Genomic DNA, 21,060 nt, shown 5'->3' with positions numbered 1-21,060 from the left:
ACTGCTTTTATCTATTCATTTTATGTTGCTTTTGTTTGTTTATCTGGTGGTATTTTATCCTTTGTACCTTTTCTTGGACTCTAACCCATAGAAATAAAACCACCAAGTACATAAGGATATAAATACAAACATGCGCTCTGTAGCATGTATCATATGTCAGAAAAAGTGGAAACAGAATGATCATCAGCAGAGGAGCGGTTAAAACCACTGAGGAGGGGCTTCCCTGGTGGCGCAGTGGTTAAGAATCCGCCTGCCGATGCAGGGGACACGGGTTCGAGCCCTGGTCCGGGAGGATCCCACATGCGGCGGAGCAACTAAGCCCGTGCACCACAACTACTGAGCCTGCGCTCTAGAGCCCACGAGCCACAACTATTGAGCCCACATGCTGCAACTACTGAAGCCCGCACGCCTAGAGCCCGTGCTCCACAAGAGAAGCCACCGCAATGAGAAGCTCACGCACCATGACGAAGAGTAGCCCCGCTCTCTGAAACTAGAGAAAGCCCGCGCACAGCAATGAAGACCCAATGCAGCCAAAAATAAATAAATAAATAAAATGTGGGGGGAAAGAAAAGACCCATTGGTGGTCTCAAGTAAAAAAAAAAACACACACACACAAAAAAAACCCACTGTGGAGCACCGCGCAGCTGTTAAAAGAATGAGTCCAAGGTATAACTGCCGAACTACAGAAATGTCCATGAAACAGATCTCTTAAGCGAGAAAGGCAAGCTGCAGGGCAAAGTGTACATACAGTATGGCACAGATTTTTTTAAACAACCAGAGCCAGCCACTCCTCGAAGTGTAGTCATGACTGAAGATGATTCCGTGAACCCACAGAAACTTGAGCAGACTCTTTGGGCTTGACTTGGGATCGGGGCGGCAGAGGTGGGAGGGAGAGGGGGACAGGCAGCAAGGGGGCAAGGATCTACCAGTCTGCTTCTCTCTGCAGGTACATAGCTCCCTGGGAGCAAACCTTCTTTGACTCTCCTCTGAGCCTTAAGTGTCCCCTCTCCAGCACCCTTCGAGGTCCCACAAAGGCTCTCTCCTCCCCATCTCCCACCCTTACCCCAATACTCCCTTGGTCGGCAGAGCTGGTGCATGAGGAGGAGGGGGCAAATGAACCTCAAGGGCCCGAGACACTACCTGGTAGTGAAGAGATTGAGACTGGAATTCTTTTTCACACTGTTTAATATTAAATAAGTTCTCTCTGAAAGACTGAGAAGGTTCTGAGACCCAAGGGGAGGAAAGAACCCTAAAGTACCTGAAAGGGAAGCCTCTGTGAGCAAAGTCATCTGGTCAAATGACCAGGCTCAATACCAGTGCCTACAGGTTTAAGGGGCTGAGGCTGGACGTGGCCCTGACCCAGGCCCCTGGCACCACAGTCACACTGGAGGACCTTGCCCAAACCTGTGTGAACTAAGACACGGGTCCCCAACTCCCGGACCATGGACTGGTACCTGTCCGTGGCCTGTTAGGAACCAGGCTGCACAGCAGGAGGTGAGAGGCGGCCGGGCGAGTGAGCGAAGCTTCATCTGTATTTACAGCCGCTCCCCGTCGCTCGCATTACTGCTTGAGCTCCGCCTCCCGTCAGATCAGCAGGAGCATTAGGTTCTCATAGGAGAGCAAACCCTACCGTGAACTGTGCACGCGAGGGATCTAGGCTGTGCGCTCCTTATGAGAATGTAATGCCTGATGATCTGAGGTGGAGCTGAGGCGGTGATGCTGGTGCTGGGGAGCGGCTACAAATATAGGTGATCCTTAGCAGAGAGCTCTGACTGCACAGAGACCACAATCAATCAATTGCTTGCAGACTCATTTCAAAACCCTATCAGTAGGGACTTCCCTGGTGGCGCAGTGGTTAAGAATCTGCCTGCCAATGCAGGGGACACGGGTTCGAGCCCTGGTCCGGGAAGATCCCACATGCCCCGGAGCAACTAAGCCCGTGCGCCACAACTACTGAGCCTGCGCTCTAGAGCCCGTGGGTCACAACTACTGAAGCCCGCGCACCACAACTACTGAGCCTGCACTCTGGAGCCTGCAAACCACAACTACTGAAGCCCACACACTGCAACGAAGGGTAGCCCCCGCTCGCCGTAACTAGAGAAAGCCCGCGTGCAGCAACGAAGACCCAACGCAGCCAAAAATTTAAAAAAATAAATAAAATTAAAAAACCCCAAAACCTATCAGTGAGTAGCAAGTGAAAACAAGCTCGGGGCTCCCACTGATTCTGCATTATGGTGAGTTGTATAATTATTTCATTATATATTACAATGTAATAATAATAGAAATAAAGTGCACAATCAATGTAACGTGCTTGAGTCGTCCCCAAACCATCTCCCCACCCCGCCATCCCGGTCCGTGGAAAAACTGTCTTCCACAAAACCAGTCCCTGGTGCCAAAAAGGTTGGGGGCCGCTGAACTAAGAGTTGGGAAGCCCGAGTGTGCGTCACTGTTGCGCCCTAGCCAGTGGTCCCCGTGGCACTAGAAAATGACCCATCAGATTGTGTAGGAACAATGTTTCCCTAGTTCCACCAGTGAACAAGAACAGAAGCAAGTAACAGCACTCAGAGTGGGGTCGGGGTGGGAGGAGTGCTGGGCTTCCTGCACACACGGGCAGCGGGTACTCAAACTAGTAAGTGGAAAAACATGGGATATGTCTACCCTGAAATCAGAGCCTATGTTTAGTTTAAAGTTACACAGTTTATAATGCTGTGTTTGTATGTCCAATTTGTCCTCGAGGAACAAACAAATTTCTCTAGCCCCGTGCCAAATATGGGCTCCAAACACTCATACAGCGGGGACAGTGGAGTTACCCTCGAGCCGACCGAAGTCTGAGCCGCACTGGCACAGGAGAAAAGAAGGGGGTGAAATTATTCTTGTGTTTAGAAGAACGCTTTAACAAGACTTTTTGGCAATGAAATGCAAGGTCCGTCCCCCTCACCCACAGCCCCTGGGGAATAACCTAGTAAGAGAAGCTTTGATCAAGAAGTTGAATCTGGGACTTCCCTGGTGATCCAGTGGTTAGGACTCCCCGCTTCCACTGTAGGGGGCGTGGGTTCGATCCCTGGTTGGGGAACTAAGATCCTGCATACTGCAGGGCACGGCCAAAAAAAAAAAAAAAGGTATTAAATCATTCTGCAAAAAGAGGTCATGGGAACGTGGGACGAAAAACAGGGACCTGGAAGTCTAGAAGAAGAGGAGAGTCCAGCTTTGGGGTGCACACATGGGCTTCCCTACTGCAAAGGGCCCAGCAAAACCCAGCCCCTGGTCCTTCCTGTGGTAAACAGAAGAACAAAATGGTAACTGTACGGACCAATAAACATTTTAAAATAAGAGGCTTAATTCTCCCTGTTGAAAATAAGAGACTTCTCCCCCCACCCCTTTCTTAGAGCACTAACTTCAGAAAACTTGTAAGCTCTTTCTCTGCCTCTTTGAAATGTGTGTAAGTCTTTTTAGAAGCTAAACCAGCCTCTTGCAGCTTTAGGACCCAGGGATGTCTCTCCCAAGGCCCTGGGAGCCATCTCTTCGAAATGTAAATATCAGGAGAGAGAGCACCCCTATCTCCCCGTTTCTATGGGAGGGTAAGACCCTAACTGAGGTGGGCTCCTTGCTCCAAGTTGCAAAACTACCTCCTGTCATAAAGATACTTTGTTTTTCCTGCAATTAAGCCTATTAATAACACAAAGGATCACCAGTTACCATAAAGTTAGGATGAATGGTGTGTGACAAATGGCGCTCTCAAGCCTCTTACTTGAGGACTAGTTACCGTTTATCTTGAGAACATGCGTGTAATGGCTGTATCTGTTCGGCTCTATAACAGGGTGAGATACTTCATCTTTACAATCTCTTAGCAGATGGCCTGTGACGCACATCACATTCTGGTAATCCTTATTCAAATATAACACTGTTTTCTTTCCTCCACTACCTCTGTGGAGAGGTTTTCCTGGGTTAGGAAATTTTGTTTTTAACTATATACCCCAACATAATGCATGTGCTTAAAAAGGAAAAAAAAAAGTGGGAAGGTCTTGAGATGTAGGACCCCTAAATGGGACAGACATGGAAAAACAGTGGGGAGAGATAGAGGAATTTCTAAGAGTGATGCTGACATTCAACTGAAAATTGTTTCCAAAATGTAAATAATAGCATAATAGCAGCAAATACATACAGAGACTACTGTCAGGGATCGTTCTAAGTGTTTTACACATTAACTTAATTAGCTATGCAGTAGTGCGGATTATTGTTCTTAATTATTCACCCCCCACCCTGCCTCTGAGAACTCTCCAATGGGCAGAAAAGGTATCACGGAACAGCAGAGAAGCAGGCTGAAGTTTGGACTGGTTTTGGAAGTAGGTACGATGCAAACTCTCTTTTCTAGCTAAAAGTGACCCTTGAAGGGCGTGTATGGAAAGGCCAGATTCAGCTACTACATAAGATGGGAATGTGAGCCACTCTATTTGGATATTACAGGATATACCAAACGGGAGGAAATTGGGGGCCAGCATATGGCAGACACCAGCCCTGAGCACTGAGGATGTAGTAAGCAGGAGTGGGCCCAGAAGATACGAAGGGGAAGGGAACTCAGTAAGGATCAGACACTTCCGTAATGTTGGGAGGCTGGGAGGCAGGACTGGAATCCCTCATTCCCACCAATGACCAACATGTCAAGTCATTTTTGAGGGTCTGGCTCAAGAAAGCAGATCTACCTTGCCCTGGCCTCGCCCAGCTGCCAAGCACATCCACTGTGAGCCAGATGCTTAGAATGACTTGGGTCCAGAGGACCTGGAGAGGGACCTGCAAGAGGCTTCCTGGGTGGGCGGTAAAGCCTGCGCCCTGAATCATCCTTCTGACATTTACAAAGTCCCTAACCAGCCCTGGCCCCACCGCTGCTCCCTGGTTTCCTGCCCTGAGTGCCACAAAGGACCAGGAAATAGTGGGGGGGAAGGTGGGGGGCGGTGAGCAGTACAAAGACAAGAGGGAAGAGGAAAGAAGCAGAACTTCATGACTAATAAAATCTTTACATCTGATTTTTTAGAAGGAAATTGAATTCTGGTGGGGAAAGCAGGCACCACGGTCAGTGAGGCCGGAATAAAAATTTACCTGGAACCTACAGAAGGGAAAGAGGCTGCATTCATTTGGAAGGGACAAAGTCCATGGGAATTGCCCACAGATGCTGGGTCCCCTAAGTGCCTCCATACTGCGGCCTAACACCTGGTCCCTAACATTCTCAGCAGCCACTACGAAGGCTGGACAAAAGGAGGCTTTCACTGCCCTGACTCAGTTAGGCCTCCCTCAGTATCCAGGGTACCCAGGGTCCTAATCCTGCCATGTTTGATATGAGGTTGGGGGTGGAGGTGAGGGGGCAAGTCTTTCAGCTGTTACTTTTCCAGGTTTTAGGCAGCCTGGGGCACCTCTGGGCATTTATTGAAGGACTGGGCTCAAATGAGCTATAAATCAGCAACCGGAGACTTACTGGGCTGCACTGGGTGCAGAGCAGGACATGCCGCATGGGCCCAGCCCAGCCTAGCAGGCCGGCCTTCCAGGGCCCAGCCCACGGTCTTTCCCAGGTCCCAGCCCAGAAAAGCGGAGGCTTTCTCCTGCGTTTGGGAGACTGACTCACCTCCTCTTCCTCCTAGCTCTCCGAAAGGCCGGGAGACCTCTGGAAGTGTCCTCATCCTGCTCCCTTCAACCCCGAGGCGCCTGGCCGCAGGCCTCCCCCGGAGGTCCAGAGAAACCCCGGCGCCTCCATGCTCTCGGCCTCACCCAGGCGGGGGTCCCTTCATCGCCCCGCAGCTCCGCTCGGCCCGGGAGGGACAGCCCTCCCCCACAACCGGCTCTGCGGCTCGCAGGTTCGGGCTAGCCTGGGGCGGGGCCTGGGAGCGTCTGAAAGTGGTGAGGAGGGCGGGGACGCGGGCCCCTCTTTAAAGGCCCGGGACCCGAGGCGCCTCGATACCGGCCGGCGACGCCGAGAAGCGCGCCCCATCCGGCTCCCTTCGCCTAAGCCGCCGGGGCTGCCATGGGCCGCTACCGCATCCGCGTGGCCACCGGGGCCGCACTCTTCGCCGGGTCGCACCACCGCGTGCAGCTGTGGCTGGTCGGCGCGCGCGGCGAGACGGAGCTGGAGCTGCAGCTGTTGCCGGCGCGGGGCCAGGTCAGCGGGCGGAGGGAGGACAGACCCCGGCCGGGACGCGGGAGGCCGGCGAGGGGCGGGATCCGAGGGCGAAAGGACTGCGGAACCGCGCCTGCTGGGACTTCCAGGTGTTGGGACGCCCGGGCAGCTGGGCCAGGAGAGGATCCGGGGCCAGGACCCGGGCTGAGCGCATACCCCTTCTCCCTTCCCGCCGGCCCTGATCCTCGCAGCCTCCAGCTCCTTCTCCAAATGACCCCAGGCCAGTGTCAATATAGGATCAGAAGTCAAGTGGGACGCTCCTAGGACTGAGGGAGCAGGGAGAGCTCAGTTAAAGGACCGACGAAGGTGCTGATACTCAGACATCAATTCAAGACACTGCGGGCCGCGCACCGCGCTCCCTCTTCCTCCCGGTGCGATGGGGCTTCAGACACACCGCGCAGATGTCCGGAGGAGGGAACGAGGGAGGCTGTCTTTGGAGGCCTTGTCAACGGAGGCTCCACAAAGGTCCCCTCCTCTCCTGTCCCCACCGCACCTCTGACCCCCAACCCCACCCCCGGCAGGCAAAACGGCCTCTCCCGGGACCTTGCTACTGAGTCTCCGGGTTCTGGTCCCACAGGAGGAGGAGTCTGAGCATGACATTCCCGAGGACTTGGGGACACTGCAGTTCGTGAAGCTGCGCAAACACCACTCCCTGGTGGACAACGCGTGGTTCTGCGACCACATCACGGTGCAGGGCCCTGTAGCCTTCGAGGAGGCCACCTTCCCGTGCTACCGCTGGGTGCAGGCCGACAGCGTGCTGTGCCTGCCCGAGGGCACCGGTGAGGGGCAGCGTCAGGAGAGGGGAGGCAGGGCCTGGGGAACTGCTGGGGGAGGGGTGGGGGGGCTGCGGAGGGCCAGAGGGCCTTGAAGGAAGGGAGTGTTCAGCAGGTTAAGTGTGGAGAAGACAGCACATGGGGAAAACGTTAGAAAGTACCAAATTTATACACAGAATAAAAAAGGCTGCAAGTGGGGCTGGACAGGGACATAAGTGATGTGCAGATCCCAGGACACGGGAAGGGAGCTGCAGCAGCGATGGGACACAGAAGTATGTGATGAGGAACAAGTTAGGGCAGGGCAGGTAAGGGCAGCACATGGAGTAGGGGTAAGAGGAGACAGCTAAGGGAAACAATAAGCAATATGACTTGGAGAGATGATTTGGTTGGGAAAACGTGGAAGAAAACCACGAGGGAGAGGGTGCACACTGACGGGTGGGTGGGGATGAATGAGGACAGCAAATACAGAATTTGTTACCGTGGGAAATAAGGAAGAAAGATGATTACAGAGGCAAATGAGGGCAAGGGCAAGTAAGGATGGAAACATGAAATACATCACTTTGAGACAGGTGAGTATAAATGCAGATAAGAACAGGAACAAGTTGATAATATAGACTCTGATGGTAAATCTCAGAAGAGTGGAGTCAGGGAAAGAAAGCAAACAGCTGTTCCTAAAGCTTTTTGAGGATGGTTGAGGTGTGGTAGGTGAGGTTCAGGAGATGTGAAATTAACCAAAGCAATATATAATAGAAAATAGGTACGGGCATATGAGTGACTGAGATTTTATCACCTTTTTTTTTTTTTTTTTTTTTTGGCCATGCCGCATGGCTCGCGGGATCTTAGTTCCCTGACCAGGGGTTGAACCGGTGCCCCCTGGCACAGTGGAAGCACAGAGTCTTAACCACTGGACCTCCAGGGAATTCCCAAGATTTTATCACCTTACTTAAGGTGATTTTTTCCAACCATAGATACTGATGAAATAGGATCAGGTGGGGAAAGACGAGTTAAGGGACAAGAAAGGGTGTCAAACATGAGATTGTTGTCTCAAGACAAGAGACGAGGGTTGAGATTAGCAAAACCCAGAGTGCAAAGTTGGCGATGATAAGATAAATGTGTCTCAGGAATCAATGGAGTGAGGCAAGGCCAGAGATAAAAGCAACAGAGCATGACTGAACACGTGGCCTATGACAGCAAAAAAGAAGATGAGGACAGGCAGAGGAGAGCACAGGACCACACCAACCACGGCCAATTGTCTTAATGTCTCCCCAGCCTGCCTGGCAGGAAACAACGCATTGGATGTGTTCCAGAAACATCGAGAGAAGGAACTGAAAGAAAGACGTCAGATATACTGGTGACCACCCACCTACAGGGCCTCTCAGTGGTACCCCCTATCACTGACCTGGACACCCTCCCTGAAGCCTTGTCCCCATCTCCTAGCTGGGCCACATGGAAGGAAGGGTTACCCCTGACAATAGCTGCAGGCTGTGAGGACGATCTACCTGCAAATATGAGATTCCACGAGGAGAAGAGGCTGGACTTTGAGTGGACACTGAAGGCAGGGTGAGAACAGGCCTGGAGCTCAGAGTGGGGAAAGGGCTGGGAGATCCAGAAATGGTGGTCAAGAGTGAGCGGCTGAGGGACCGGCAAATGGGTTCACGGCTCGATTCCTGTCCTAGGACTCTGAAGATGGCCCTCAAACACGTTTACACCCTCCTGCGCTCCTGGAACCGCTTGGAGGATTTTGATCACATCTTCTGGGGCCAGAAGAGTACCCTGTCTGGTCAGTGGTTCCCCAGGTCTCCATAACCCCGTGATGGCCCCTTTTGATGACCCGACCTTCACACTCCACAGCCCCTCACGAGACTTCCCAGATGAGATATATTGTGCTGGGTCATTTCTCAGAGGCCCCAGATGAAAAGGCAGGGGCTGGATCTGGGAGGGTCACGTGCCTGGATCGCTGGGGTAGGGCCTGGAGGAGGGACATCCCGGCTGTGTAAACATCCTCCTCCTACACTCCACCCCGACCCCACAGAGAAGGTTCGCCAGCGCTGGCAGGACGATGAATTGTTTGGCTACCAGTTCCTCAACGGCAGCAACCCCATGCTGTTGAGACGCTGCACCTCTCTGCCCTCCCGGCTAGTGCTGCCCTCGGGGATGGAAGAGCTACGGGCCCAGCTGGAGGAAGAACTCCAGGTACCCCTCCCACCCTGTGTTGTTCTCTCCTTGGCGGTGTGGCCAGAAGTAGTGAAGGGCAGGGACCAAAGATGAGTCAAGGAAGGGAGGCTGTGGTAACCTACAGCCCCTTGGTCCAGACTCCAGTGCTAGAAAAACCTAGAGGTGATAAAGTCTGTAGGGAAACCTATGAGGAGCTCCCGGTGTAGAAGGGAAATAGGATGGATTCCCAGGGTGCAGATGGGGCCAGAGGTGTCAGCAGGCACAATGACATTCCCTGGCTGACGTCAGTGCTCTGGACAGCAGTGTTCACGGGCAGGGAGAAGGGGAGAAAATGTGCCACGGGGTGGGGAGAACTGCGGGGGTTACTTGGGTTTGGAAGAGGTGAGCTGCATTTGAGGAGGACGAGCAAGGCAGGATGTGAGCGTGCCGTGTGCATGTGTGCGCTGGACTCTGCAGCAGGGCTGGGCAGGGGAGCCTCTGTGGATTCCTTGGCAGAGAAGGTGAGTTTTAGGGAGTGAAAGAGCGTTTGCTGAGCTGGTGACAGCTAAACACAAGGTGTTCAGATCACCGAGGGATAGTGGGGAAGGGGCCTGGCCATCTCGACAAGGGGACAGCTTGCACACTGGACTGAGCAGGCCTGGTTCTAAAATCAGATCTGCCACCACACATCCCTGGGCAAGATGTCTACCCTCACTAGGCTGTTTCTTCACTTACAATGAGAGGAATCGGGCCAGATGCTCTGGTTCTGCTGATAGGACTCTGCAACCGACACAGGATGATGGCAAGAATTCAGATAAAGGTCTTGAATGTCTTCCCCCTTTGCCCTGGCCCTCTCGGGTTAGACTTTGAACTCTAACGATGGATACATTCCTCCTTTCCCCAGCGCAGTTCCCTGTTTGAGGCTGATTTCATTCTCCTGGATGGAATTCCAGCCAACGTGATCCGAGGAGAGAAGCAGTACCTGGCTGCCCCCCTCGTCATGCTGAAGATGGACACCAGGGGGAAGCTGCTACCCGTGGTCATCCAGGTGGGGCGCCCTCGGCATCCGCCTCCCAACACTGCTCTCTGTTCACCTCCGCCTCTGCTCCCTCGGAACCAGCCCCCTGGTTCTTGACTCCCAAACTCCATCCTCACACAGTGAGACCTGTTTTCGTGTCACTCCGCTTACAGCCTGGTTTCTCCTGACTCACCCAACTGGCAGGACTTGTTCAAGAGTCATACTGGCCTTTTGGAGTTCTCATCCTATACCCGATGGTTCTCGAACTTTAGTGTGTATCAGAATCACCTAGACGGTTTGTTAAAACACAGCTTGCTGGGTCCCAGCATGAGACTTTCCAATTCAGTAGGTCTGGGATGGGGACTGAGAATTTGCAGTTCTAACAAAGTTCCAAAGTGATGCGGATGCCGCTAGCTTGGGAACCCACTCTGAGAATCACTATTTAATCTCTCAGTCCCCTCTCTTTTCTCCCACTGGTCTCAACAGTTAGTTAACAAATACTGTCAATTATCTCACACACCCAGCTTCCCCTTCCATCCCCCACCATAACTCAGACCCCCATCAAGTTTCTCCCAGACCACTGTCAGGATCTCCTCCCTGGACTCCCTGCTTCAGACGCCCCTGCATTCACCCCCACGATCACGATCACGGCGCTTGCACAGTGAGAGGCAGGGTGGGAGGGGCCTCATTCCTCCTCCTAGATTATACCTCCTGGACGCGATAATCGTACTTACTCATCTGTTTCCCCAAGGTTGCTGGCCATAATGTCACACATAAAGTGGGAGTTCAATGAAGGCTTAATTTCTCTTTTTCCCAGATCCAGCCTCCCAGCCCCAGCTCCCCGACCCCACCACTGTTTCTGCCCTCAGATCCCCCACTTGCCTGGCTCCTGGCAAAGTCCTGGGTCCGAAATTCAGATTTCCAACTGCACCAGCTCCAATATCATCTGCTGAACACCCACCTGCTGGCTGAGGTCATTGCTGTGGCCACCATGAGGTGCCTCCCGGGGCTGCACCCGGTCTTCAAGGTACAACCTCTACCCTCCACGTCCCCCTTCACTCAGACCCTAGAGAAAGGAAACAGCCCAGTATCAAATGATATTGCAGCAGCAGCAAAAAAAAAAAATTTATCACTCTGTGAAAGAGGTGAGAAGAGAAGACTGCATCAATATTTTGAGACTTGTGTTCTAATTAAGTCAAGTCGCTTAAGGTTTCTTCAGGACATATTACTAAGGAAACCCTCTGAAATTCTCAGAGATCTGACAATCTAGCAATGGGCCTAGAGTACAGCCGGAATAGTGCTAGTAAAACAAAAGCCTTGTTCCTGCCTTAGGAGATTTACGATTTAGCCCGAATGACAAGTGGTGCCCATAAGAACTACCCAGAGAACAATAGCTGGATCTAGAATCCGAAACCCCAAGAGACAGCCCATAAACACTGGAGTATTGATGGACTATGTTCCACCCCAACTGAGTTGGCTAAGTAGGAGCAGGTCAAGAGGCAAGGAGAGCGGGACAGCAGATCGGAATTGGGGAAGGGAGGGAATAGTAGCTGCGGAAAGCCTGGGTATCAGACAGGAGACGGAAAGGTCAGAGGTCTAAGCTCCTGCAACACCCAGAAGCCCAAGGGTGGGTATTGCAGACTGACCTAGAAATCCTGTAATTTTATGAAAGAGTGAGCTCAGCATCTATTGCTCGGCAGAGAAGGCGGCAACATAAGGCTTGTGCCTGAGTAAAAATGTCCTCAAAATCTTGATGACACTTTAGATATAGGGAACAAGACAGAGAAGGGATGAAACTGATACAAGCTTATGAACCAGAGCAACTGTCAGAAACAGGGAAGCCAGGAGAGAAGCCCGTTGGGAAGCAAAAATGAGGTTCAGTTCGAGGTACAGGGAGTCGCAAATGTTGGTAGGACATGCAGGTGAGCAGCTGGCAAGGAGAACGACTGAGCTGTGTTTCAGCCGGGGGCCCCGCCCGACCCCCGAGCCTGGCCAACAGTAGCTGTGGCCTCTCCGAGTCTGCGGTGACGCAGACAAGACGGAGACCAGTGTGCTGAGCAGAATCTTGGATTTTACTGATCTCACGGTGCTCCTGCACCACCGCCTCCCGCTCACCTTGAGGAGGCTAAGCCTCTAGGCACACTGAAAATCCCCCTTTACGAGTTCAGCCCTCTGCCCAACCATCTCCATTCCCACAGCGACGTCACGGCAAACAGCTGCATTGTCACCGGTACACGCAGGACAGCCAGGACAGCAATGTCCCAGAGGTGACCTGCACAGGCTCTGGATTCGGCCTGCCGGGGTCTGAATCCTGACTCCTACCCTCTGTACTTCCCAGATATGAGCTCAGTGTCCTCAGGTCTAAATGGGGGTGACAGGAGGCCCATCATGGGGTTGCTGAAGGCTGAAACGACCTAATAGTGTGACACAGGCTAACAGCTAGAAAAAATTAGTTCTTGCAATGATTTATTAAGAGTTGTTTGCCCCAAGGTATCTCGGCTTCTCATGTGGACTTTGGGGTTTCCATGGCACTCAGCGCCTGCCATGACCTTTGTGAAATGCTTCAGTCCAATGTGAGCTGCTCTGACCTCCTGGTACCAGTTATCTCTGCCTCACACCCTGTGTCCAGCAACAACTCAGACAAACACCAATGCTACGTGAAACCTGTACATAAACTGGGTGGAAACGAAGACAAAATAGTCTGAGATTAAAAGAAACGCATGTGAGGATGAGATGGCCTTTTTTAATAGCTAAGGAAAAGCTATTTCTTGAAAAGCTATAAAAAATAGAGGGGACCTAACTGCCTGATTGGGGGTGGGGGGAGATTTCACGACAGCCCCTCTGCTGCTTATGTACGTGGCTCAGTATGGCTCCTCTATCTCCCTAAGGGAACCCACCCCCCAAAAAACCAACAGCGAAGCGACCGGGGGATGAAGGCATGGCTTTGGCCACGAGTGGAGAGGCTAATTTAAGCTGTGAGGTTGTAAATGACAGAGTATAAAAGCAAATCAAAGGGGGCTCATTCTCAAAGGCCACCTACACCCCAGGTGGAAATCATAAAGATAAGCGATAACAGCTGGTATTCAAGGACTTCTGTGTGTGGACTAAAAACTCTTCATACATCACATAAGCATCACCGCAGCCTCCTGAGACAAAAGACCCTATTCTCACCCGCTGTTGACAGACGAGGGGCTGGACAGGAGATAGACAGGTCAACACTTAGAAGGTCTGGTACCCTGGATGAGTAACTAAGTGAGTGCTGAAGCGTAAAGTGAAACCCAGGTCAGTGTGGCTTCAGAGCCTGACTCACAGGGGCGAAAAGACCACGAGAGTGAGTGATCACCGAAGCAGGAAGAGACCAGCCTGTCAAGGGAGGAAAGCATCAAGAGTAGGCACCATGCTTCCTACAAGGAAGGACCCAAGCACGTCCTCCATAAACCACCCCCTCTAATCTCCCCCACCCCAGCTCCTGACCCCACACATCCGCTACACGATGGAAATCAACACCCGGGGACGGACCCAACTCCTCTCAGATGGAGGTATATTTGATAAGGTAAGGAGGGGATGGGGCATGGGGCTGCCTCACCGTCTGACTCTCTACGATTTCCTGCCACTTTCAAGCTCCCAGACCAACCTGGGTGAATGTCCTGACCCTTAAACCCATGAGCCTGTCCCTTTATATCTATGTCTCCAAATGTGAAAAATGCCACATCTGAACCCCTTATATACTGTGTGCTGGCTTCCTCCTCAAGGCCTCGCACCTCTCTTATCCCAGGCAGTGAGCACCGGAGGAGGGGGCCACGTGCACGTGCTCCGCCGGGCCCTGGCTCAGCTGACCTACTGTTCCCTCTGTCCTCCCAACAATCTGGCTGACCGCGGCCTGCTGGGAATCCCAGGTGCTCTCTATGCCTGCGATGCTTTACGGCTCTGGGAGATCACTGCCCGGTGGGTGAGACGGGGAGCCGAAAAATGCGGCAGGGGAGAGGGCGAGTGGGGCTCTGGCCTGAGGTCAGCATGGGGCAAAAGGAACCTGAAAACAAGAAGGTCCAGACAAGAGGAGCAAAGGACTGGATCCTGGCGAGAGATGAGGAAGCGTGAGTCAGTGCGTAGGACCTGAGAAGGAGAAGGCTGGGGACAGAGAACCTACGTTGGGAAAGCTGTGGACTGGGAGGCTGAGGGATCTGGAAAAATCAGGGGTTTTGTCAGGGAGAATGGCTGTCAACCATGTATGGGGATTCCTAGAACTAATGACCCACGTGTCCTTCCTCTCTAGACTAGTTTGTAGAAAGAGCTGGGAATGACCCAAAAGGCAGGTCTTGAAGGATCTATACTCAGACACATTGAGAGCCAGCTGGGCAGAGGCCATGGAAAAGCGCAGGGGTCAAAGGCTGGAGCTTTCTCCTCTCAAGGAGCTCACCCCCCTTCTCCCCTGGGCAGGTACGTGGCGGGGACCATCCACCTTTTCTACCGCGGGGATGACGTCGTGAGAGGGGACCCTGAGCTGCAGGCCTGGTGTCGGGAGATCACGGAGGTGGGGCTGTGCCAGGCCCAGAACCGAGGTGAGAGCCCTCCCCAGGGACAGGAGCTCCTTGGACACTCTGCCCAAGCAGAGTCTGGGTTCAGGACCCCAACCTCTCATCCCACCCCCTCCCCCTCCCCACGTCAAACATCTGAATCCCATTCCCACCTCCTAAGACTCAGGACAATTCTAGATACCCCAGGATCATCCTCCTCAGAGACCCTGGCCATCAGCCTTTACTTCCACCCCACCCCCAACCTGCCACAGCATGGGACGCCGCAGGGCCAGAACCCCAGCCAGCAAGGGATCTGCCCAGGCCCTGCTGGGGCTCGCCTTCTCTCCTCATGGTTGTCTGTTCCTACTTGAGGATATAAATGGGAAGATTCTTCCACCAAAGCCCGTAATGACCCCTTCTGTTCTCCCTCTTCTCCTCCTGCCTGCTACTGTCCAGCAAACGCATAGAAAGTCCAGGCCTACTACACACTGACCACAGTGCAAGGTCATTTCTAGATGCAAACACAATGCCCTGCGTGCTTTGGCTCAACCCTGAACTCGGTGCCCTGCCCCTTGGGGCTCACATTTCTTTGGCCAGTCCAGCCTCTCCCCACCGCTGCTAGGATCCAGCCACCGTCTTTAGCACCCCACCCGCATTCTAACCTCTGGGGAAGAAACAGCCTTTCTTGAGCTCTTCCTAGATTCCTCCTCCTCTTTCTCTCACACATGGGCCAGCCTGGACTCTGCTCCAAATTGTCCTTCCGCCCCCACCCCTCACACTTTGCACCAACAACTCTGCCTCTGTGGGACAACTACAGACATTTACTGGGGAACTGCTATGGCTGGCCTCTGAGGGTTCTGTGAGCAGTAACGCAACACCCACCCTCTGCAGGGAGCATCTCCCTAGGGAATCTGTGGAATCTGCACCACCCCCCTTTCCAGGACCAAACTTTCTCTAGTACGTCTCTCGGTGTGTCCCTTGGGCTCCACGTGCTCCCCGGAGACCCCTCCTCTCCCTGGCCATCTTTTCCCCAACCAGTATCTACATTTGGAAAATGAAAATAAACCACCACATGTGAACTTTAATCTCCACTAAGTGCCTCTCGTTCTCTCTTCCTTCACTCTCCTTCAGTTCTCATAGCTCACCTTCACCTCACTTGACCAACAGACTTTTTAGAGAAAGTGTGCTAAAATAAAAAACGGCCTGAGATTAGCAGTCAGGAACCCGAGTTCAAGATCAGCCCCTGCCTTTTCCCAATTATGCAGTCCTGACAAGCAGTTTAATCTCTCTGGTCTTTGGTTTGGTTTTGTTTTGTTTTAATCTACAAAAGGGAAGTGATTATATTTGTTCCACTTAACTGACAGAATTGCTGGGTCTCTGAACCACCCCCCCACCTCCACTGTGAATTGAGTGGCTGGACATAATCTTTGTGGAAAGCCTCTCTTGGCTGTGACCCTATAAATCTATGACTTCTCTTATCCTTCACATTATAATTCAGACACTTGTAATTCCCTACCTGGGAATAGGAGGAAGCATCCCTAAGTTCTCAACCACTTTCTGAGGCAGAGGATTTTTGATCACTCAGGACTTTTCAGCCCCCAATCCTTCCAAAATAACAATACTTATTATTTATTGAGAACTTGTTCCACACCAGGTGATTATCCCATTTATAAAATACGTATCATCTACACTTTACAGGTCAAGAGGTTGAGGTTCAGAGAGGTTAAGTCATCGGCCTAAGGTAACCCAACTATATTAGTTGAATCTGAATTGAAATCCATGTCTGACGCAAATATATTTGAATAAATGAACGAAACAAACAACCATCAATTCCAAAATGTAGACATCCCAAGTCTTCGGCCTTTATTTCTCTCCTCTCAGACTGTAGCCTCTAAATCCTGTTTCCTTCCTGCCCAGGTTTCCCCATCTCCTTCCAGTCCCAGAATCAGCTCTGCCATTTCCTTACCATGTGTGTCTTCACGTGCACTGCTCAGCATGGGGCCATCAACCAGGGCCAGGTATGTAAAGCTGAAAGCCCAGGTTCCCGAAGGCAAGTGTCTGGACCTCGGGATGCCCAGGGGAGAGATGGGGGTTCAAACCCTAAGTACCAGGATCCTAGGGTTGCAGTTTCTTCCCCCAGCTGGACTGGTATGCCTGGGTCCCTAATGCCCCATGCACAATGCGGATGCCCCCACCTACCACCAAGGAAGATGTGACAATGGCCACGGTGATGGGCTCACTACCTGATGTCCGCCAGGCCTGTCTTCAAATGGCCATCACGTGGCATCTGGGGCGCCGCCAGCCAGACATGGTAAGAGAGGACCCTGGGGAAAGGGAAACAGAGTGAAGGGCTAGGCTCTAGGTGTGTCTGACTCCAAACTGACTGATCCTTTGTTCCTTCTTAGGTGCCTCTGGGGCATCATAAAGAAAAGTATTTCTCAGACCCCAAGGTCAAGTCTGTACTAAACCAATTCCAAACAGATCTGGAAAACTTGGAAAGGGAGATTACAGACCGGAATGAGCAACTTGACCTGCCCTATGAATACCTAAAGCCCAGCCTCATAGAGAACAGCATCACTATCTGACCTCTGGGGCGCCCCCACCAGGAAGACTGCAGATCAGCTCTGGGACTGACAGTTCCATATTGAGTTTCACGGTTTCCTGGTCTCTGCTGCAGAGGCTCTATTTCCTCCCCCAATTAAACCCCCTACATCTGCATCTCATGAGCCCAAGGGCCTTTACTTTTCTGTAAAGGGCCTGATAATATGTTAGGCTTTGTAGGCCACGCAGTCTGTCACAGCTACTCAACTCTTTTGTTGTAGCACAGAAGCAGCCACAGGCAACGTGTAAATGAATGCTGTGTTCCAATAAAACTTTATTTATGGTGAGTGAAATATGAACTTCCTGTGTCACAAAATATCCTCCTTTTGGTTTAGTCAACCATTTTGAAATGCAAAAACACAACAAAACCCTGTGCTTCGCCACAGGGATGTGCACAGGCTGCAGGCTGGATTTGGCCCTGGATTTGGGGCAGTACCTGCACAATGGTACCCTGCGGTAGCCTGAGGCACTGACAATACTTGCAAAACATCCAGAGAATGGTGGGGTGAGTGGGGAGGGTGAGGAAGATTTCTTGGAGAAGTAAGACTACCTCAACTAATTCTCCTTTCCCAGGAGCTTGACTTCATGCCTGGCCAACTTAAAAATTCCTGACTCTTCTTTGGCAACTTTCCCTCCACCCCTATGTCTCCTATTCACACACCTGCCCTAAAAGTGCCCTAAAAGTCCCTGAATGAGAATGGTGCCCCTAAGGCAAATTAAAAACTTCCACCCCAAAACGGCTTCCTTCAAGACAGTCTCAAACAAAAGAGACACGAAATAATGTCTCAAGGCCACTATCCCAGGCTCTTCAGTACCCTAGGGTTTCTAAGTGTTTCCCAGGTTCCAAGTTCTCTTTCACGACCCTTTTAAGAACAATCTGCACAAAATAAATGGGAAAATACCACAAAGTTATGCTAACCACTGACAGTATTTGTCTGGTTCTGGGGTCTTGGGATCAAAATGACCCCTCTCTCGATTATGCTATGACCACTGTCCTCACTAGAATGGGGACAACATACTCAGTGCAAAATTGTGTTCTTCAAACACCACTATTTCCCTGAATAATTATTACAAATCTATTTTTCACCAGTGAGGTATACAAACTTTTTGTTTGTAGGGTATGATCCATTCATATTTGTAAAATCTTGTACTCTACCTTGTTCAAAGGACCTATGATCAGTTTCCCTGGTTTACAGTAGGGAAGAAAAGTGACACTTGTGTGTACTTATTCCTTTCTCCAGCACATATGGCAGGGCCACTCACCTTAACAGCTTGACTTTTCTAACGCCCATATTTCTCCTGGATTTGGCAACCAAAACGCTTCAGTATTCCGTGTTTGGTAACAAAACGTTACTTAAGTATTTCCAATGCCAAGAACCCTCAGCAATTTTAAAGCGTTCTAGCCAGAACAGAACGCTTGGGCTCGGGAAGGGGCTCCATGTCTTCTTTTACTGTGTCAGAGTGTCTATTTTAAAGGGTAGGGATGAGGAGAGAGGAGACAGAAGCGTTCTCTCTCTGTGTAAATCTCTATGTCTCACTTACCACATCTCCATCACAGGATATCACCCGAGACTAAGGTATCTGAGAGAAAAATTACATAATTTCAATCCTCGGCTGCTGAGAGCGCATAGCCAAGGTTACCGGGAGCTCCGCCAGAGATAAAAGCTTTCCTGTGGCCGGGCTACCGGTTCTTCCTCATCACGTGACTTGCCAGACTGGGTCACATGATATACTGGCTCCTCCCATTCCAAACTGGAGGCGGGGGGAACGCCAAGAAACCGGAGAACTTTGCTCCTGCAATACTTGCACCCCAGCTACATATGGCTCAATAAGGGATTCCCGAGGGGCTTCTACGGTTTCAGAAACACCGCCCTTTCCCGCCGAAGTCCGAGAGGACCCGGAGGCGCCAGCGTTCTCCGCCTGGCGCCCCCCAGCCCGATGGTTGGGCCCGGAAGCCACGCCCCCTCAGTCGCTCTCCCCGCTCTCGGTCCTCCGCGAGCCCCCAAGTCCAGCTCTCTTTCCCCGCCCCGCCCATCGGGGCTTTCTCTCACCGCCTTCCTATCTGGCCCACATCTAGGCGATCCCCGACTCCCTTCTTCATGGCGTCGCTTCTGTGCTGTGGGCCCAAGCTGGCCGCCTGCGGAATCGTCCTCAGCGCCTGGGGAGTGATCATGTTGGTGAGGGGACTGCCCGGCGACAACCGGAGAGGAGAGGGCCTGAGGGGCCCGGGCGTTGGAGGGCTGATAGGCTAGGAGACACCAGGCGTTTGGAAGCAGCAGACAGGCCGGAGGGGGTGGTTGATTAGCCTCTGGAGAACGAGACAGAACTGAATTGAGAAATGGGGAATTGGAAGGGAGAAGGGGAGCTGAAGCTTGGAATGGGCCCCGGGGCTGGTCAATTTGGAGTACCCTCAAGGTAAGAGGAAGAAGAGCTACGTTCTTGAGAGATCGTTGAGCTGAATGGAGGGTAGTGGGGAAAGGGGAGCTTGTTCCCGAAATGGATAGCTGAGCCTTGTTTCCCGAGGACTCTACCTGACCCACTTCAGGACGAAGTAATATGGAGAAGTGCCGATTCCCTCTGACCCCCTCCTCCCTGTCCCGTGATAATGACGCCTCCGGAGAGGATGATAATCTCGTCCCTGGTTGCTCATTATTCCTAACCCTTGCCCCAGCCAAGTCTTCTCTATGTCACCATTCATGCCCTGTTCCGGGTGACTGGAGTCCAAATCCGGCAACAGCCATCCCTAATCCCAGCTCATTCTGGTGATTCCCAAACCCAGATGTTGTGGCAACATTCGAAGTGGGAGGAGTTCAGGCAGTGACCAGGTCAGGTGCCTGAGTTCAACAACCTACCCTTTCCCTTTTTGCAGATAATGCTCGGAATCTTTTTCAACGTCCATTCCGCTGTGCTAATTGAAGACGTTCCCTTAACGGAGAAAGATTTTGAGTAAGTGGAGAGGCGGGGGAAGCGAAGTGGTCAGAATCATGGGCGGGGAATTGCAGGAGGCTGGATGCTTGGGGCCCAGAGGCTAGGGAACTGGCTGCTCTGTTTAGCACACAGGAGCAGTCTTGGGGGTCAGACCTCAGCGGCCATCCTAAACCCACCGCTTTAGGTGTGGCTTCTTTAGGTATTTTCCTTGATTTCTCTGAGCCTCCTCCACCCATGCAAAGTGGATGCTATAACAGAACTCACCCCATAGGGTTATGAAGATTAAGATAATACACGTAAAAGCGTTTAGAACGGTACCCGGCACATAGTAAGTGCTCTGTAAATGTTGGCTGCTGTTAATGTTTCCGATATTTCTCTGCCTAATCCCCACCCCTAGGAATGGCCCCCAGAACATATACAACCTTTACGAGCAAGTCAGCTACAACTGTTTCATCGCCGCGGGCCTTTACCTCCTCCTCGGAGGCTTCTCTTTCTGCCAAGTTCGGCTCAATAAGCGCAAGGAATACATGGTGCGCTAGAGCACCGTCGCGTTCCCCCTCTCCAGCCCCCTCCTCTATTTAAAGACTCTCCCCACCCAGTCACACCCGCCCCACCCCAAGTCTGGCGCCCTCTGCGGACTGGGTTTCCCTGGCGAGAGACAGAATCCCTTGTTCTTCAACCTCTAGCGCCCGGCTCCAGTGGAGGGAGGTCGGGGCTGGCCGTTCCCTGTCCCTCCGGCCCCCTCGCCTTGTCCCGTTCCACAATAAAGAGAAACTGCTCTCTTAAGCCTCGTGTGTGTGCATGGGTTGCGGGGCAGGCATCCGAGCTGGAGTTCGGACTCCAAATAGGGAGCCCCGACCCTTCGACGGAAGTGGAGTGAAGCCGGGCCGGAAGCGAGGCGGTGTCTTC

The 21,060-nt window shown here is 52.2% G+C and overlaps 2 protein-coding genes and 1 long non-coding RNA gene across 5 annotated transcripts in view; 2 read left to right on the top strand and 1 right to left on the bottom strand.

Moving 5' to 3' along the window:
* LOC136793184 (uncharacterized) overlaps positions 1-18,890 on the bottom strand; it is a 47,608-nt gene extending 28,718 nt beyond the window's left edge. Inside the window, exons 1-3 of the long non-coding RNA XR_010838133.1 lie at positions 18,766-18,890; positions 16,866-16,946; positions 10,991-11,174 (exon numbers count right to left, since the gene is read on the bottom strand). This is a non-coding gene — a long non-coding RNA (uncharacterized lncRNA). The remainder of the gene's footprint in view (positions 1-10,990; positions 11,175-16,865; positions 16,947-18,765) is intronic.
* Positions 5,924-17,520, top strand: LOC131746526 (polyunsaturated fatty acid lipoxygenase ALOX12). 3 transcript variants are annotated; one of them, XR_010838131.1, is made up of 15 exons: positions 5,924-6,145; positions 6,741-6,942; positions 8,206-8,287; positions 8,374-8,496; positions 8,613-8,716; positions 8,969-9,129; positions 9,995-10,138; positions 10,926-11,135; positions 13,575-13,661; positions 13,884-14,053; positions 14,546-14,667; positions 16,321-16,363; positions 16,540-16,640; positions 16,763-16,933; positions 17,028-17,520. XR_010838131.1 is itself a non-coding variant. In XM_059047951.2 (14 exons), exons 1-14 carry the CDS (start codon positions 6,011-6,013, stop codon positions 17,205-17,207), a joined length of 1,992 nt encoding a protein of 663 aa, XP_058903934.1. In that variant the 5' UTR covers positions 5,924-6,010; the 3' UTR covers positions 17,208-17,520. The 3 variants fall into 3 exon arrangements, 2 of the variants coding, with proteins under 2 accessions (XP_058903934.1, XP_066877075.1); XM_059047951.2 differs by lacking the exon at positions 16,321-16,363; XM_067020974.1 differs by lacking the exons at positions 16,321-16,363; positions 16,763-16,933 and having other exon boundaries at positions 17,028-17,513.
* An 82-nt stretch (positions 18,891-18,972) lies between the features above and the next one.
* RNASEK (ribonuclease K) lies at positions 18,973-20,937 on the top strand. Its single transcript, XM_059048011.2, has 3 exons — positions 18,973-19,400; positions 20,093-20,169; positions 20,549-20,937. The coding sequence occupies exons 1-3, from the start codon at positions 19,323-19,325 to the stop codon at positions 20,688-20,690; spliced, it is 297 nt and encodes a 98-aa protein (XP_058903994.1). The 5' UTR covers positions 18,973-19,322; the 3' UTR covers positions 20,691-20,937.
* The last annotated feature ends 123 nt before the right edge of the window (positions 20,938-21,060 follow it).

The sequence above is a fragment of the Kogia breviceps genome, chromosome 19, assembly GCF_026419965.1.
Source record: "Kogia breviceps isolate mKogBre1 chromosome 19, mKogBre1 haplotype 1, whole genome shotgun sequence".
Classification (NCBI taxonomy): domain Eukaryota; kingdom Metazoa; phylum Chordata; class Mammalia; order Artiodactyla; family Physeteridae; genus Kogia; species Kogia breviceps.
Note: the sequence above shows the minus strand (reverse complement) of the source record. Positions and strands in the feature narration are given on the sequence as shown.